Here is a 16248-nt window from a genome sequence, read left to right on the forward strand (position 1 = left end):
TCTCACATATTTATCACCTTCTACATCTTCTCCATAATGGTTTTCTCAACAGTCATCCACAATATTTCCTAATTTTTCTCCTCTTTGTTTCAGGGAGAAATCAAGTCACATTCTGAGGATAAAAGGACTCAGGTGGTGATGTCCTTTGTGGCACTTCAGAGAGAAAAAGGAGAGGCAGAAAGAGTTTTTTTTGGTGTTCAGTTTCAAAGTGAACTGCTAACCAGATAACCTGCCAGTTGAGTCGTCCTCAGATCTGCAGGACTCTTTGTCTTAGTAAATCTTTTGACGCCGAGTGACGCTTTAATCTGAATAAATAATCTCTGTATTCAGAGGTGTAGATTTCAGGTAAGATGCAGGGGACACATTGTCCCTCAAAATTTACAACATGTGCATTTGTTCCAACCAAAAAAAATCATGAAAGTAGCAAAGGACTTGACAAAAATAAAGACATTAAAGAACAAAGACTGATGTGATGCAGAAAAGGTAAAAATTTGTGCATATGCTCAAAAATCAGTAATGTCGGTGGGTTATATGATATTCTTTAAGCATGTATGCTGAACTGTTTCATGTTTGTATCCAAAGCTTTCTGATAACCAGGCTCAATTTTGTGCCTTTTGACACACTATGGCAATGATACTAAACTTGCGGCCTGTGGGCCAAATCTGGCCCCCCAGCCACTCTCTAATACACATTAAAATAAACTGATTGACACTGGGAATTGTTTTTGTACTTTAAGTTTAAACATTGTGCCAGAGTGCATAAACCAGCATCACAACAGAGCTTGTTTATAAAATTTAAAAAAAAAAAAAAAGTGCCAGTGGAGGATCCTCACACCCCCTGATAGAGGTCCTTGCTAAGACCCTAATGTCCTAAAATCCAAGAAACTTCTTAAATCCAAGAAATGTCCTAATATAGCAATGTCCTAAATCATAGAAATGTCCAAAAATCAGAGAAACGTCCTAAAATCCTAAAAATAAATAAATAAATAAAAAATCAGAAAGCGTCCTAAATCATAGACATTCCCAAAATCCTAGAAATGTGCTTAAATCCTAGAAATGTCCTTAAATTCTAGAAACACGTATGGTCAGGTTGAGTATCCTTGCTTTAATAATAATAATTGCTCAAAGTGAGGATTTTTCGGGGCTAATAATGCCTGTGTTTGGCGTTGGTGATGTTATATTGAGCTCAGTGATGTCGAGGAGAAACAGACTTGGAGATTTTGGATCATTTTTTTTTCTCTGGGGATGTATTTACCAGGCATGAAAATTCGTACAAATAAGATGTCATTAGTTGTATTGAGGTAAATGTAGTGTTTGAGCAGCTTTTCCTACCTTTGTCAGGTCACCAGCCAGAGCAGAGGAGAGTTCAGACGCACTTTCCAGTTTAAATAAACAAACAAATTCTTCCGGCGTTTATACAGACTGTGATAACCACAAAGATACGCTCCGAACAACTGCCTTTATAACTTCAACTAAGCAACAGCATTTGGGCTTCGCAGTAGATGTGGGTAAGAATCAGTACAGCTATTATCAGTGGTAAAAACAACAACAAAAAAAAACAACAAAAAAACAAAACTGTATACCGCCGTCTTTCCTGCAGGCTTCCAGTCCTAAATTTCCTGTCTGTCTGAAGGCCTCACTTCCTTTTAATAAGAGTTCAGTTTCCTGTCGACAGCTAACAAACAGCCTGGCCAGCGGGGGGCGACAATGCATAAATTAAACAAAAACTAAATAAAAACACTGGCTCTAACATGTGGGGTGTTTTAGTTTGATCATATTGTGTTTGTGACAGTGATATCACATGACAAAAATACAAGAAGTCGTGAAAGTGCTCTAAAACAAAAATAAAAATCTACAAATTCACTGAGCTTAAATCTACTGAGGAAGATCAGGCCATATGATCAAAAGCTCCAGAACAGCTGCTATTTAGACCACAAGGTGAGACTGTTTTGTCAACTGCTGTCATTAGGTTAAAACAAATCCTAAATCTTTAAACCAACATAGACAAAGAGCTGGGCAAATTAGGATCAGAAAAGTAAAAAAGAAAAAGAAATTAACATCTACAAATACACGTCAGTAGGCAGCTTAAATCGGCCAACGAAAATCCTGTTATATGACTGAAAGCTGCCAAAGGGACCTTCTAAACTGTTATTTTAAGGTTACTTCGAAATCATCAGATCTTTATTGTCAGACTTTAAAAAGCTCCTCTAGGGCCACAGAGGACATTTTACAACTGTTTTAAAAGCACCTGGCACACCAAGCCAACAGTCGACCATCTTTCAGTGTCAGGCCGCTGGTGAGCACCTGTCCCCATAGTGTCCCACACTGTTATCGGCTGTTTTTAGACCAATAACTCATATTGAATTAGCTGGTTGTTGAGGGAACTCACTCTGATCAACAGTTCAGCTCAGTGCAAGAGAGGAGACATGAAGTGAGGAAAGAAAAAAAACACCAAAGTCAAGAGGGCACGAGATCAAAATAAACTTGGAGGTAAAATTAGTTTGTTAGCCATTTGGATCTTTAGTAGAAAGTTTCTAAGTGTCTGTGTTATTGTCTGCTAGCACATGGTAAATATAATTTGGTCTTTCAACATCAGGTTGTGTTTATGTGCTAACACTTTTTTTAATGGCAAAGGCTTATACAGCTCTATGATACAGTCTCAAGCCGCTACAGAGGTCTGCCACACTCACTTCTTTGTCACTCTGCACCGCAGGATTTTGTCTTTTTATTGTCTAACTTGTAGTTTTCAGCTCCAAAACCAATGCTGGCTCAAGCAATTTTTCAGACTTAAAACAACTTTTTCCACATATGCAGTCGTAGTATTGACACCTGTAAACCGACTTGTTCTGACGAAACAACAACGACAGCAACATTCCTCTTTGTTTGAAACTTTATTCATAATCTTCATTTACCAATCAATAGTGCATTCCCGGGCTAGCAGTTCAGTAAAACCAGTGATGGAGGCCTGTGATGTTCGGATGTCGAATGGAAAAAGGCCTCTTGGGAACGAGGCAGAACAAAAACGCAGTCATAGCCTTGACGTCCCCAGCTTCATGTCCTTTCCTTTCTCCTCCAGCACCACAGAGATCTGCGGCTGTGAGGAGCAGCTCTGCGCTCAGAGTTCACTCCTGCGTTACTGGTCGTCTTACTGTGTAGAAACAGAAGAGTCAAAGGTCATTTGGACGCGGGGGTCAAAGGGCATTGCACGTACTCTGAGCCGGTTCTGGGTCCCTTGATGAAAAGGGACATCAACAGAAATACCAACAAATACAGACACAGTCACAAAGCAGCTCTGTGGAGGAGCTATAGTAAAATTCTCTTTTCTATCTCTTGCTTTTCTTTTCCGTTGATAAATTAATTCAGTAAAGTAAAGCTCTTCACAACCATAAAACTTTCCATTTTTGTTATTTTTTGTACATTTGTTTCATATATTCACAAAAACTACTCTGACATTTGACAAACATTTACCTCAAATGACATCAAAGCAAAAGAGCAAAAATAACACAGCCAGTAATTTGACTTTTTCCGTCTCTTTTTTGTTGTTGTGCTTTTTGTTGTTTGTTTTCAAAGCTACACTGATGCAGAGATCGGGTGTCTCTATCTCTACTTGCACAGATTATGCTTACAATAACAGCCTCGGAGTCAGCTCTGCCTTTTATCAGCAGCTGATCAGCCAGAGATGAACCTGTTTTATGTGCGGTTGTCCCTAGACGGTCGTAGCACACGTTGAGCTAGAATGACTTAGCACAGCCAGACAAAAACAAGATGGCGGACTGGTGCCATGGAGAGAGGACCACGGGAGGAGACCTATCCCCGAGGGGCCCGCGGATGAGTAGACTCAGCCCAGGCAGCCATGGAGACCGAGCCTGCTGGTGCCATTCCTCACTGTTGTTTGTTCATTTGTTTCCTCGGGGAAACCAGAGCCTCAACCTCAGAGCTGGAAGATCTAACGTCTCTGACTCTACTACCACACGCTATCCTCTACACGATATTTTGTGCCGGTGATTTGACAAATCAGTGACATCTAATTAGTTCAATATTTTGGGAAACATGTTTATTCTCCTTCCATCAGTTTTAGCACAGATTAAACAAAAGATGTTAATAAGTGAGCTTTAGAGGAGGCTGGTAGGTAGATTTTGTGTGTCTGTTTCCTGTCGCTGTGCTGAGCTAATCTGCACAGCTGCTGGCTGTAGCTTCATATTAGCATATTTCCCAAAATGTTGGACTTTTCTTTTACGTCATCATGTTTCTACACAACGCATTCTCACTGTCAACTCATCAAATACCGACGCTTGGTCATTGGCATGTCAAACTATGACACTTTATGTACCCCTCCTTCGCAGTTTTGGACACTCAGGACAGTTTGTGTCAATTTACTTTTTTCACATGGATTGTGTCTTTTCAAAAATAACGTCCATTTTTTTTTTTTACAAGAATTGAACATTTTTTGCTTGTTAAATGCTTACAGTCCCTTTTAAAATAAACTAAGATTACACATAAACAACTTTGTCTTTAGGTTTACTTCCTTGAGTTTAGGAAACTGCAGCACCATGTTTTGGCTTAAATTAGTATGTTTGTTACTAATGTAATATAACGTCACGTGACTGTCATCACATATGATAAATGTCATTAGCATGGCATGCTACACATTGTAGCACACTATATTGTTATTAAAACAACTTGACAGACTTATTTGTTCCACACGGGAAACAAACAGCGGCCTCCCGGATGAAAGTCTGGAGTTTGTTTAAACCATCCACCTCCCCACCTACCTTATGCAGAATTTATTGCTCTTTATACTACAGTAGTTACATGTAGTGTCAAAAAAAATGCAGCTACCTGGTGCATCTCACACCGCCACGAATGGGTACCTCGGTATGTCGGTACCTGATGCAGGGCCACTGACTAAGTGACAATATTTGACAAGTTGGGAGTGAAAGTGGGTTGTTGCGCAACACAGCCATTAAGACCAAGAATACGCTATTAGGTATACTGGGGCTATCTTATATCATGTACACTATAGGGCTGAAAGTGGACACTCCTGTCATCACACTTACTATTTTTGTTTGGCCTGGCTATTTTCCAATGAAGGGAAATCTTAATGCTGCGGCAAACAATGGAGTAACACCTCTGCTTTTCCCGCTCTGACAAGTTAAAATGGTTTTCATGAAAACGTTTCATCCTGTCTGCAGGCACTTTATATTTATTGTATAATGCACTATGTAGTAAATATATCTGAGTGTCCAAAATCAGAGTGTTTATAGTGACTCAAAAGTGACAAGATTGTTAATACCTGAAGTTTGTTTATGAGATGTAGAGCCATCTAATGTGTGTTTAACGCTCAGGTGTCCACAAACTTTCAGCCATAATTATAGCTCTTCTGTTGTAATCTCGTGTCTGTGCTGCTAGAGTGATTTGTAGCTGCAGCTGCTTTACTGGGGCTGATGATGGCCTACTTCTCCCTCCACCGGAGCCCCTCTGTATCATGCCGGTCCCCTCAACGCGTGGTGCCGTCTCTCCAGAGGCCCATTGACACACTTAGGTCCCTATTTACCTCCTAGCAGGTCAGTGAAATAAATGGGGAGGGGGAATCTTTTACAGCATCTTTCTTTGATTATTACTTCCACATCTTTTGTGAATATCTTCAGCGGTGGAAATAGCTCTTATCTTTCACCTTGGATGAGGCAGTGGGTGACCCTGATTTAAAAAAGATGTGATACGTATTCTACTGATCACAGTCTGTTGCCACCGTCTGTGTTTATAAAGGGCAGAATGGATAAAATAGAGGTATGAGAGAACAGAGTGGCAGCATGCCATGACAGAAAGCAATACAGCAGATATAATCCCTATCCCATACATCTGAAGCAACTCTCTGGAGCCGCACGTTACATGCAGGAGGTGGGCTTGCACACAGGGGAAGAGGAGATTGGGTTTTTCATGGCATCAGAGAGAAGGGAAGGTCATGCTTTCACAAATTGTCAATCCAACCTTCTGCAGAACAGGGCAGGCAGATTTAAGCCTGTGGCAAAGCTATCGAAAAAGCAATAGCTGCATTATCAATGATTCAGCTTCACAAGTCACAAGAGAAGCAAATTACTTATGTATTTTTGACAGCTAGCCATGGATATCCACAAACCACGTTATCGAATGAAGTGGTTCCCAACTGGTGGGTCGCGGTCCAGAAGCGGGTCATTCTGAACGGACTTCAAGTGACTCGTGAGCTTGCCAAGTTTGTAAAAAAACACTTTATTTTGGAGTAAATTTCCAGCACAGAGCTTTTATTTTGAAGTGCCATTTCTGTTTATTCTTGCAATCTATTTTATTTCTCAGCATATTAAGCCCACATGTTGTTTACATTTTGTCGAATCAAATTGAATATGTGGTAATTTGTCTAATGCTTTAAATGAACTAATGACTAAAACCAAGTCTGGACCCCACGGCTGGACCAGTTGGGAACTACTGGTCTACTGCTAATGCTGTGTGTTATCTGTTCGCACAGCTCTGTGTTTAGAACCATTTTTAATTTATCAACAAATTAAAAAGGAAGAAATCTCAAATGGCTTGCTCTTGTTGAAGTGCACTAAGTGCTCCAAAATGGCGGTCTGGACTGCTGGGACAGATGTGTGCGTGTGTGTGTGTTTTCCCTGCACTAACGCTACCCAGAGTCTCCTCAGTTTGTTATCGATGTCTGGGAAGCTTCAGCATTAGCGATAAAAGGTTGGACCTCTTGTTTAGAAATTTTAAAGTGTTTTTCTCGCTGTGAAACTTTAAAGTGGATTTCCATCTAGCCAACGGCGGTTGATGGAACTCTGATCCCATTGGCTATTTTCCCTTGTGACATCATTAACGGGAGAACAGATGGGGGAGTTGGGGAAGGGAGGGAGGGGCCTCAACAATCTCAACGACACATGACCCAAGAGGGGCTTCGGACAACAGATTCGAGACACACCAGTTTCCATGTTAGCACGCCTGATGACGGCAAGAACCGCTGGAGACACAGATGCAATTAATTAATTTTGATGAACACCAAAGCAAATTAAAAAACCCTATTAACGGCTTACAAACACTTGAATTAGCCCTTGAATTGAAAAAAAACAGTCCAGAAACTGAGATACATGGCATTCAGAAAAGAAAAGTGACAGAGAAGAGCGATAGATTAAGCACAGATGCAGGCGTTTTCTCTACTCGATGAAAGATTTTCCGTGCTAGTCTGTCCCATAGTCTGCGTAAAGGGGCCTGAGTGAGCCCTGTCGGGGTAGGATGTACAATCAAATTGGGCTATGGTCTTGATATGTGTCACACACACCCCTCACTATCCCCCTGTTTATGTTCACACACACTCCTGCCCTCCTCCCAGTGTGGTCGAGCTTCCCAAACCCCAATGTTGTCCTCAGGAGTTCGAAATAAAACGGAGAGAGAGAAGTTGAGAGAAAAAGAGAGAGCAAGAGAAACAAAATTTTTTTTAAAACATTTACTAAATCACGCAAATGTCCATTATTCAAATGTATGTTCTGAAGCTCCTTTTTCCACCACGATGACTTTCGTATGAGTATATTACAGCATTTTTTTTTTTTTTTTATTGTTTGCTCGACTGTCTGCGTCTAGGGGGAGGAACCACAGCACCTGAGGGAGAAAAGAGGGAGAAGAGGAGGGAAGGAAAAGGAGATCGGGTTTGCAGACAGAGCTTGATATGTCTCCCGTTTTTATCCATCGCTGGCGGGTGATTGGGTCTGTCTCTTCTGTCTGTGGGCTGTGCTGCTGTCAGGAGTCGAGAGAGGAGCAGAGAGGGAGGGTCGGTGGAGGGTCAAAGGCCGAGGGGTCAGGGGGGTGGGAAGGTCGAGCAGTTAGCCCTGGGTCTCTTTGCCGCTCTCTCGTTCCCGCTGACCACTCTTGCTCATCTTCATCTCTGTCAGCTGGATGTATCGCAGCACGTTGGTGTCTGTGGCGGAGAGATGGAAAATTTAGTGAATGTGTTTCTATGTGAAATAACTGTTACTTGACTGTTTTTTACTTGACTGTGTGTTTCAGCTCTAACTCACATTTTCTCAAAAGCACTCCGGGTGTTGGTGAATCATCTTTGTTAATATATTTTGTGCACAAAATTTCATTTAGAAGTATATTTTTACACAACTAAAAATAATTTCTACACATTTACAAACTTGCATATTTCTAGCAGTTTTTGACAGGTTTATATCCTGGGCATATTGGCTTGATTTATTTCAAAAACATGGGGAGAAGGGACTGGAGGGCACATAAATTCTGCATCATCTTGGTGCACATCATTTGTGGACTAAACCATGAAAATGTCATGTAAATCAAAAGATAATTGTCTTCCGGTTGCTGGTACGTGGCCCAGTGAGTATGACAGGCTACTGACATGGTGATGTCTTCAGGTCTGCTGCCTGATCACACCTTTGAAATTTGGGGCCAATGGGCTGATGCAAAGCAGAGTTACAACTTCCTGTTTGGCATGCAAACTGCATCGTCATGGCAACGGCGTTCAAAGAAAACCTATAATATTCACAACAAGGCATTATCATGTTAAGGCTTTTCTTACCAACTTTGAGTTGAATGTGGTCAACCCGTAAGGATATGCACGTCAAAATATAAAACATGTAACTTCCTGTTGCCAGTAGGTGGCACTAATACCACCAGTGAATATGGTCATACAGACATTAAAGTTACAACAATTTCCGGTTTTATGGTAAAGCATCTCAATTCGATGCTGCGCCGTGGGAAAACCATAAAAGTTTTGCGCAGACCTTTGATAACTTTTCATGGCGCTGTGGAGCCATTCTGCTTCGCCCATTGCTGAAAGCACCAAAATACAACATTTTTCGACAGACGGGATGTGCGTATCAAGTTTCATGACTTTTTGGGCATGTGTAGACCTGCAAAAATGCGATTCATTGGGGAGAAAAATATTAATAATTCCTTGCGTTCCAAGAGGGTTCTTGTACCATCTTTTTGTTAAAGCTGTTAAATTTAGGCTTCTTTCATGTCCGAAAAATAAAAGCACAGCGGTGAGGTGGTTATGATGAGATAAAATGTGACCAAGGTTGCTACAAGTGAACGTTTTATTTATTTTCTCCACTGATGTTTAAAAAAAATTATAAACAAAAATTAATAGTATAAAGTATATAAATGACCACACAGCAATAATATGTCAAAACATGCTTTTAAAAAAACTCTCACACAACTGTAGCAGTGCAATCCAATTCTCATTTATCCAGTTGCTTGCTCAATGTTCCCCAAACACGTGCATTTTTGCGAAGACCTTACTCTTTGAAACACTTCTGCATAAAGTCTCACGCAGAAATGATGTATAAGTGTTTTAAATAGTGATGTTTTAGAAAAAAATGCATGTGTTTGGGAGCATAGGACCGGATAAATGAGACTTGGTTTGGTTTGTGTTGGAGCTTGTAAACACATGTTTCAGCAAAGTTTTGCTGTTGTTAAACATGGTCGCCTATGAATTCAACTCATGAAGAATGTTTGCCTTTTTTTTAAACCGTGGAGATGTGCAAGAAAAACAATTTTTTTCCCTCATGAATTCAAGGTTACAATGGTCATTTTGCACGTGAAGCATTCATTTAAGCCTGTGTTCTATTAGTCCACTTAATTATGCAAAATTGTCTAATATGTCAAAACTATTCCATGACTTTTCAAGGACCAATAATACAATATTTCACTTGCCCCACTTGCCCAGTGTTTTTCAAGCATAACACACTGAAACTCTCTCCATACATGATTTCAGCTTTCTGGCATAAATGGAAGGACAGACAGAACGCAGGAGGAACATGAAGATAAGTTTGTGATGGTCGGCCAGTTGCTCAGTTGGTAGAGTGGGCACCCCATGTACAGAAGCTAAGTCCTTGCCCCAGTGGCTGCGAGTTCGATTCCAACCTCGGCCCTTTGCTGCATGTCATTCCATCTCTCCCCCTATCATACTTAAAAATGTCCAATATAATAAAGGCAAAAGACATTATTCACACATTAAATGACATTATCTATCACTTGTTATGTGGGTGTGACTGAATGCACAGTTTGTCCTCACCTGTGGGTTCACGGTTCTTGGCGTCACGCAGGTAGCGTAGGGCACATTCGTAGTCACCCAGGTGATAGAAGGCGATGCCGGCTCGGTACATGGCCTTGAAGTGGTCTCTCTGGTGACTCAGCACCTTCAGACAGTACTCCTTCACCCTCTCATAGTTTACCAGCTCTGACTGCAACAGACACGCTGCAGGAGAAGAAGAGAGGGAACAAGTTATTCGTTTGTCAGATGGAAACACTTAAAATTTAATGATAAATTCAAAACAGTTGCCTCGAGTCTCATTTAGTGAAGTTTAAACGAAAAACACGTTCCCATGAGTATAAAACAAAGACGGGGATATTTTGCTGACAGATCACTCTGTGCCTTTTAATAGAGACACAGTGAAATTTAGCCTCCACAGTTCTTCCTCAGGATGGCAGTGAGCTGACTATAAATAGCTAAATACTAAATGTCTCATGGCGGCGAGATGACACAAAAAGTCGTGCAAGCAGTTTGAGCCCCGGGGCTGGAGAGTAATGTCTCTACACGCTGCCGCTGAGCTTGACATGCAAAAATACAATAATAGGAGTATAAAATTTAATCTTAAAAAACGATGGAGTGAATACTGTGAGGATGCTTAAGTCTTATTCCCCTGAGTTAGCAGATGTGTTGTGAGCAGCGAGGGCAGCAGAGTGGACGAGGAAGAGAAGGGCAGGATGCAGAGATCAAGTGAGCGACAACTACCGCAGAAGTCCTTCGGGATGAGATGTGAGCAGTGAAGTACAGATTTGAGGCCAAGAGATCTAAACCTGAACCAACAGCACTTCACAAGCTGGAAAACACCATAAAGTGTATGATGCTCAGGAATAAGACTTGTAGTCATCAATCCTATGTAGTTGCAGCTAGGCATGGACGTATCACGGTATACCAGGGTATTTTGAAATCCTGATTTAAAATACCGTCAAAAATACAGATCCTTATCTTTCTGTTAACTTCATACTGGAGGCTGTATCGAGGATGTTTTGTATGCAGTGCACATCACGTGCCCTGGAGGTTACGCCTGGGTCACACTGCATGTGTGAGCAGTGTGTGTTCACGCTGGCAGCGTTTGTTGTTGCAGCACTGCTGCAGAGCTGCCAACTGTTATAACTACTGTATTACACTGTCTATTTTTGCTGACAACTGCACGCTTCATGCAGAAAAAACTGGCAACACTCAGTTTCTGTAGATGTACCGTCAGTCAGTGTGGCTGCTCTAACCTGGTTACGTGGGCGTTGAACAATAAACAACAGGTTCGGCGATGCAGACGTCTAAGTATCAGTTAAAGAGAGAAACATGAATTCAGCAGGTATGGTTGTCTTTCTTTGCTTAAAAAGGAAAATGGCGTGTCTATATTTTTTTTTTTACAGGGGTGGACCAAGTGGGGCACTTATTTATGCAGGGGTGGCATGAAATACAAGCACTGCTGTGTGCACATTTTTAATTTAATATTTTAGTCTCTACTTCCCATACCTACTAATTTACTAACATTGCAGTGTCTGACATTCCTGTTTATAGTATTGTTTAAAAAATAAATACACCTACCAATCACAACACAAAATGTAAAATAAAGCGTCCATACTCTGTTAAAGAAATTGTTCCTTCAAAAGTAAATAGTACAACAGCAAGAAAAAAATGACAACAAAATTAAAGTGCTAAAAAAGTTAAAATAAATAAGCCTGTGTGGACATTTTTTTTTACAGCTGTATCAGTTTATCTTTTTATAATTAGTCAGGCTAAACACTACTTTGACACACTACTGCCTCTCAGGTTTAAGACTAAATTGCATCTATAAAAATCCTAACAGTTCAAACTGGGCTGACTGGGCAGATAATGGGGTGACCAATCAGATTTCAGGGGTGGCCTGTGCCACACCAGGCCACTTCCCAGACACGCCCCTGGGGTACAAGAATAATAGTTTTCTGTAAATGGCATGTAGCAACCGTGCCAGTCAGGGGTGGGGGGTTGCGCCGTACACTGATACTGTCATACACTGAATACCCCAGTGAAATTCCAGGAAGGTATGAAAAATAGATACCGCCCAAGCCTAGCTGCAGCAGCACTTCACTGTAGCAATTCTACGCAGCTCTGACATCAGCTCAGATCGGAATAACTTCATTAGTAAGGACACACACACACACACACACACACACACACGCGCGCACACGCACACACACACACACACACACACACACACACACACACACACACGCGCGCGCGCGCTTTTGTCCACCAAAGCTTTTAAACGCCTGCTGATGGCTCAGATATCACTTTCCCTCTGGTGGTCACAAGCACTTGAGGTTTTGTTTTCACCCTGATTGTTCTCTCTATCTGATGATAAATCAAAAAAAATATTTTCTTTCATCCTTCCTTGTACCTCCACTGTTATGTCTCCTTCCGTACTCCCAGCCCACCTTTTTCTCCCTGATCTGACTCCCTTTTTAACCCTCCCTCCCTCCATCCTCCCTCTTTCCCCTGCCCTTGACACACAGACAGCTCTGTGAATAACATGAGTCAGGCACTATTAGCCGGGAGGTAGGGTGAGTCAGGAAAGAGAGGAGGGGAGGCAGGGCTGCAGTAGAAGGTTTATATTGTGGGATGCTAACGTGGAGGAGAAGAGGTGAGACCTGTGGGAGATACTATAGGGTGAGGAAGAGAGGGGGTAGTGTGTTAAAAGCAGTTAGTGGTCCTCTACCTGCCATCTCCCTGCTGAGCCTCAGAGACACTGCAGAGGGTCAACAAGTGCAAAACACTAAATAATTCATGACAGACATCAGGGGACAGACCAGTTCGATAACAATCAGTGTGTTTTGGTTGAAGTTGCATACGTATTAGATGCAGGCAATACATTGTGTGTGCTGTATGTTTGTGTGTGTGTGTGTGTGTTGAGTCACTGCCTCAAGCCTCACAGCTGTAGACATGAACTTTGCTCCATTGCATGCAATTTAAGAGGGAGGATGGGCTCTGGAGGTGCAAATAAAGGGCAGCTTCTATTTTTTTCAACCAGGACTCTAGTTTTCTATGTTGTTGGGTCTAAAGCATATTTAACAAAAAGCTTTCGCTATACGGCCACTACTGACTCCATTCTTTATGTCTCCTTTGTATTTTTACACAGAACTAAACAATGGCGGCATCATGCTGCTCCAGTGTGTAAGTGTAATTAGCATGCCGGCATCGTGGAACCATCGCGGATGCAACAATGTTGACTTCTTGTGTGATAATAAACACACACATCTGCAGCCCTCTCTAAACCATAACAATAGCATAACATGCTAACATGTACTATAATATATAATGTAATATACTATTACTATACTATATACTATACTATAATAAATAAATAATATAACTACCATCATTATTAGATGGATGTACACACACACCCTAAGTCTGCTTAATACAGTGGAATCACCTCAGATGGCCTCTACCGCTCCTCCTGCACACCTCTCAACAGACTCCACTCTATTTGTTTTTACAACCGTCCGGCTACGACATGACTACTCTCATCCCTCCTCACACCCATCCATCATCACCCTGCAGCGGTGGACGGCTTTCAGAGGATTCAGTTACAGTACATAATGGCCTAATGGCTGACGCAGTCAGAGTTCACTGGCACTCACACACAAACATGAGACAGATAACACACACAGTGCATACAGCAGATGCACAATGACATGCGCACAATAACACACAATAACACAGGTTACTGCAAACAAACGAGGGGTGGATATAAGTGGATGACACAAACAGAGGACTTTAAATGGACTGCTTGACGCAAACCATGGTTAAAACAATACGTGATTGTACAGATATACACACAGACACACAAAGGCAGCGTGCACAAATGATGACTGGCCGACCGCACCCTGCTGGCCCATTAGGCAGATGGATGGCATGCCAGAGGAAATGTAGAGTGTGGTGAGATGCATTAAGGGTGTGATAATGACAGGATCAGAGTAGGCTGGGCAGGGACACAGTCAGACAGAGGCCCCATAAAAAGACTGGAGAACAATATCACTGGAGCCAAGGTGTCCCGTTCAGAAAGGGAGAGACATATGAGTCTGAGGGTTTCTGTTTGTCATCTACAATCTATATTTATCCCATAAATTACTGATCATTCTCTACATTACTCTGCACTTATCGGCTTTATGGCCTTCTGGTTAAACTGCATTTCCTTTGTCTCAGTGTCTCTGTGAAATGACAAGTTTTGTAATCTATTAAAAATAATTGTGGTTGTTGTGTTTTTCTGCCAAATGCTGCACTGCATAGTACGTATTGTTTGCACAAGTAACTTGGTCGCTTTAAAGATATGGTTATTGTGTATATCATGTTGTGATTTGTGCTGTCGGGTGTGTGCCTACTGTCCTTTGTCGTGTGGGGCAGCTGCTTTTCGTGTTCCCTGTACTATAACTGTATGTATTGTGTCAGTCTGTTCATTGCAGGACTACAGATGGAAATCAGCGTCTTGCTCAATCTGGTGCAACCGTGCTTTCATTTCTTGGTTTTGTCAATCATTGCATGCTGACCTTTTGATAAATGAACTAACTAAACTAAACAGCCCCACATGGGTTTGCAAGATAAATCAGAGCAGTTGTGAGATGATTAAAAAGTTACAAATTTGTGCATATTTTTTTCAAACTTTGCTCTAATCTTTACTTTTTTCTTATGGATTACAGGCTAAATTACCCTCTTTGGTTGAACTTGATTCTGACCTCATGATTAACTTCCAATGTTGAGAAGCAATGAAGGAAGTGGTGTGCTCTTTATGTAGTGAGGCAGATGTGGTGGTAAAGATGTGGTGGATGGCCATGTAGCACGTTTGACTTTTATGTAGGAAAGTTTACCTCGTCCCAACAATTTAGTAACTTTAAAGTAAGTGTTTTGTTACTGAATTAGAACCAAATTTTATTAGCTTAAACCACAATCTTTTCCTAACCTTAAAGCCAAAGTTGGTTACCTTTATGAAATTAACTTTGTGTCATCTTTGCTAAAACTGTCATGAAATTCTGCAAAAGTACATGAGACAAATAGTCCATGGGAAAATCATGTCCCTCCTGCTTTCCTACTGCTTCAAATCATGTTCGCTAGAAACTACAACAGCGTAGCATATTATATAGCATATTACTATTACCGTTATTGTTTTAGTCATTTTATCCATTTGCTTGTGTTCTATTACTATCATTATTTTTATTTTAATTATTATTATTATTTGTCTTAATGTCATTAATATAATCTTAGTCAACTTAACTATTTTACATTTTTTCTTGTCTAATTTTGTATAACATGGGCTGTCTGGGGGTGTTTCTGTGTTTTGTATTGTTTGGGTTATAAATAAAAATCAATAAAATGTGTTTAAAAAAAAAAAAAAGAAACTACAACAGCGTGCTTGCAATATCGAATGAGAGTTAAGGAGTCTCTTACACAGCTGTCAATCATGTTGCTTGTAAACTGCGGTCAAAATGTCAAGCTAGGCAGAAAGAAAGAAATTTTGACCCGGCCACCATGTTGAAAATAGTCAAACAATGCACCAAACACTACCCACCGGCTGTAACGACTTTATCATTTTACAGCTGAACAGTACACTAAAATATGTTTCCAAAAAACATCTGAGCTGTGAAATAAGCAATGCAGTAACAGAGTGTTGATTCAAATTTCATCAGCGCTGCCTAGTTTGACAGTTTGACTGCAGTTCATATGCAATGACTGACATGATTGACAGCTGTATAAGAGACTCAACTCTGATTGGTAGTTTTCCCTTCACATGCAGTAATGCCATTAATATTTGCCACTCTTTGGCTAAGAGTAGGCAAAGGATTCTGATTTTGTTCATAGATTCTCTGTCTCACTACTGCTGTTTGAATCTAGTGACAGCTCAGCAAATATCAAAAAAGTTTTCATAAAAGTTGCCAAATACAGTTTTAACCAAAGAAAACGTTAATTTTATAATCGTTGGCATTATGATGTATGATGGGGTTTTGTAAAGCCGTCCAATATTGACTACTCTTGTCTGGTGATAGAGTCAGCTGACTGTTCAACATGGTGGTAACAAAGTGTTGCAAGTGGTAATTTATTTGTTTTAAGGAGTTACAAGTAAGGCAGAGTAAATTTATTTGGATTAGAGCGGGATTATGTAATTAATCAGTAAATCAAACAACAGAAAATTAATCTGCAGCTATT

At 40.8% G+C, this 16248-nt stretch overlaps 1 protein-coding gene across 1 annotated transcript in view; it reads right to left on the reverse strand.

Moving 5' to 3' along the window:
- Positions 1 to 2877: 2877 nt before the first annotated feature.
- Positions 2878 to 16248, reverse strand: part of ttc9b (tetratricopeptide repeat domain 9B) — a 40013-nt gene continuing 26642 nt past the window's right edge. Inside the window, exons 4-5 of the mRNA XM_042486478.2 lie at positions 10057 to 10239; positions 2878 to 7938 (exon numbers count right to left, since the gene is read on the reverse strand). Of these exons, the coding sequence (XP_042342412.1) occupies positions 7844 to 7938; positions 10057 to 10239 (278 nt within the window). The 3' untranslated portion in view covers positions 2878 to 7843. The remainder of the gene's footprint in view (positions 7939 to 10056; positions 10240 to 16248) is intronic.

The sequence above is a fragment of the Plectropomus leopardus genome, chromosome 6 (genome assembly GCF_026936395.1).
Source record: "Plectropomus leopardus strain MGB_pleo_1.0 chromosome 6, ASM2693639v1, whole genome shotgun sequence".
Lineage (NCBI taxonomy): Eukaryota > Metazoa > Chordata > Actinopteri > Perciformes > Serranidae > Plectropomus > Plectropomus leopardus.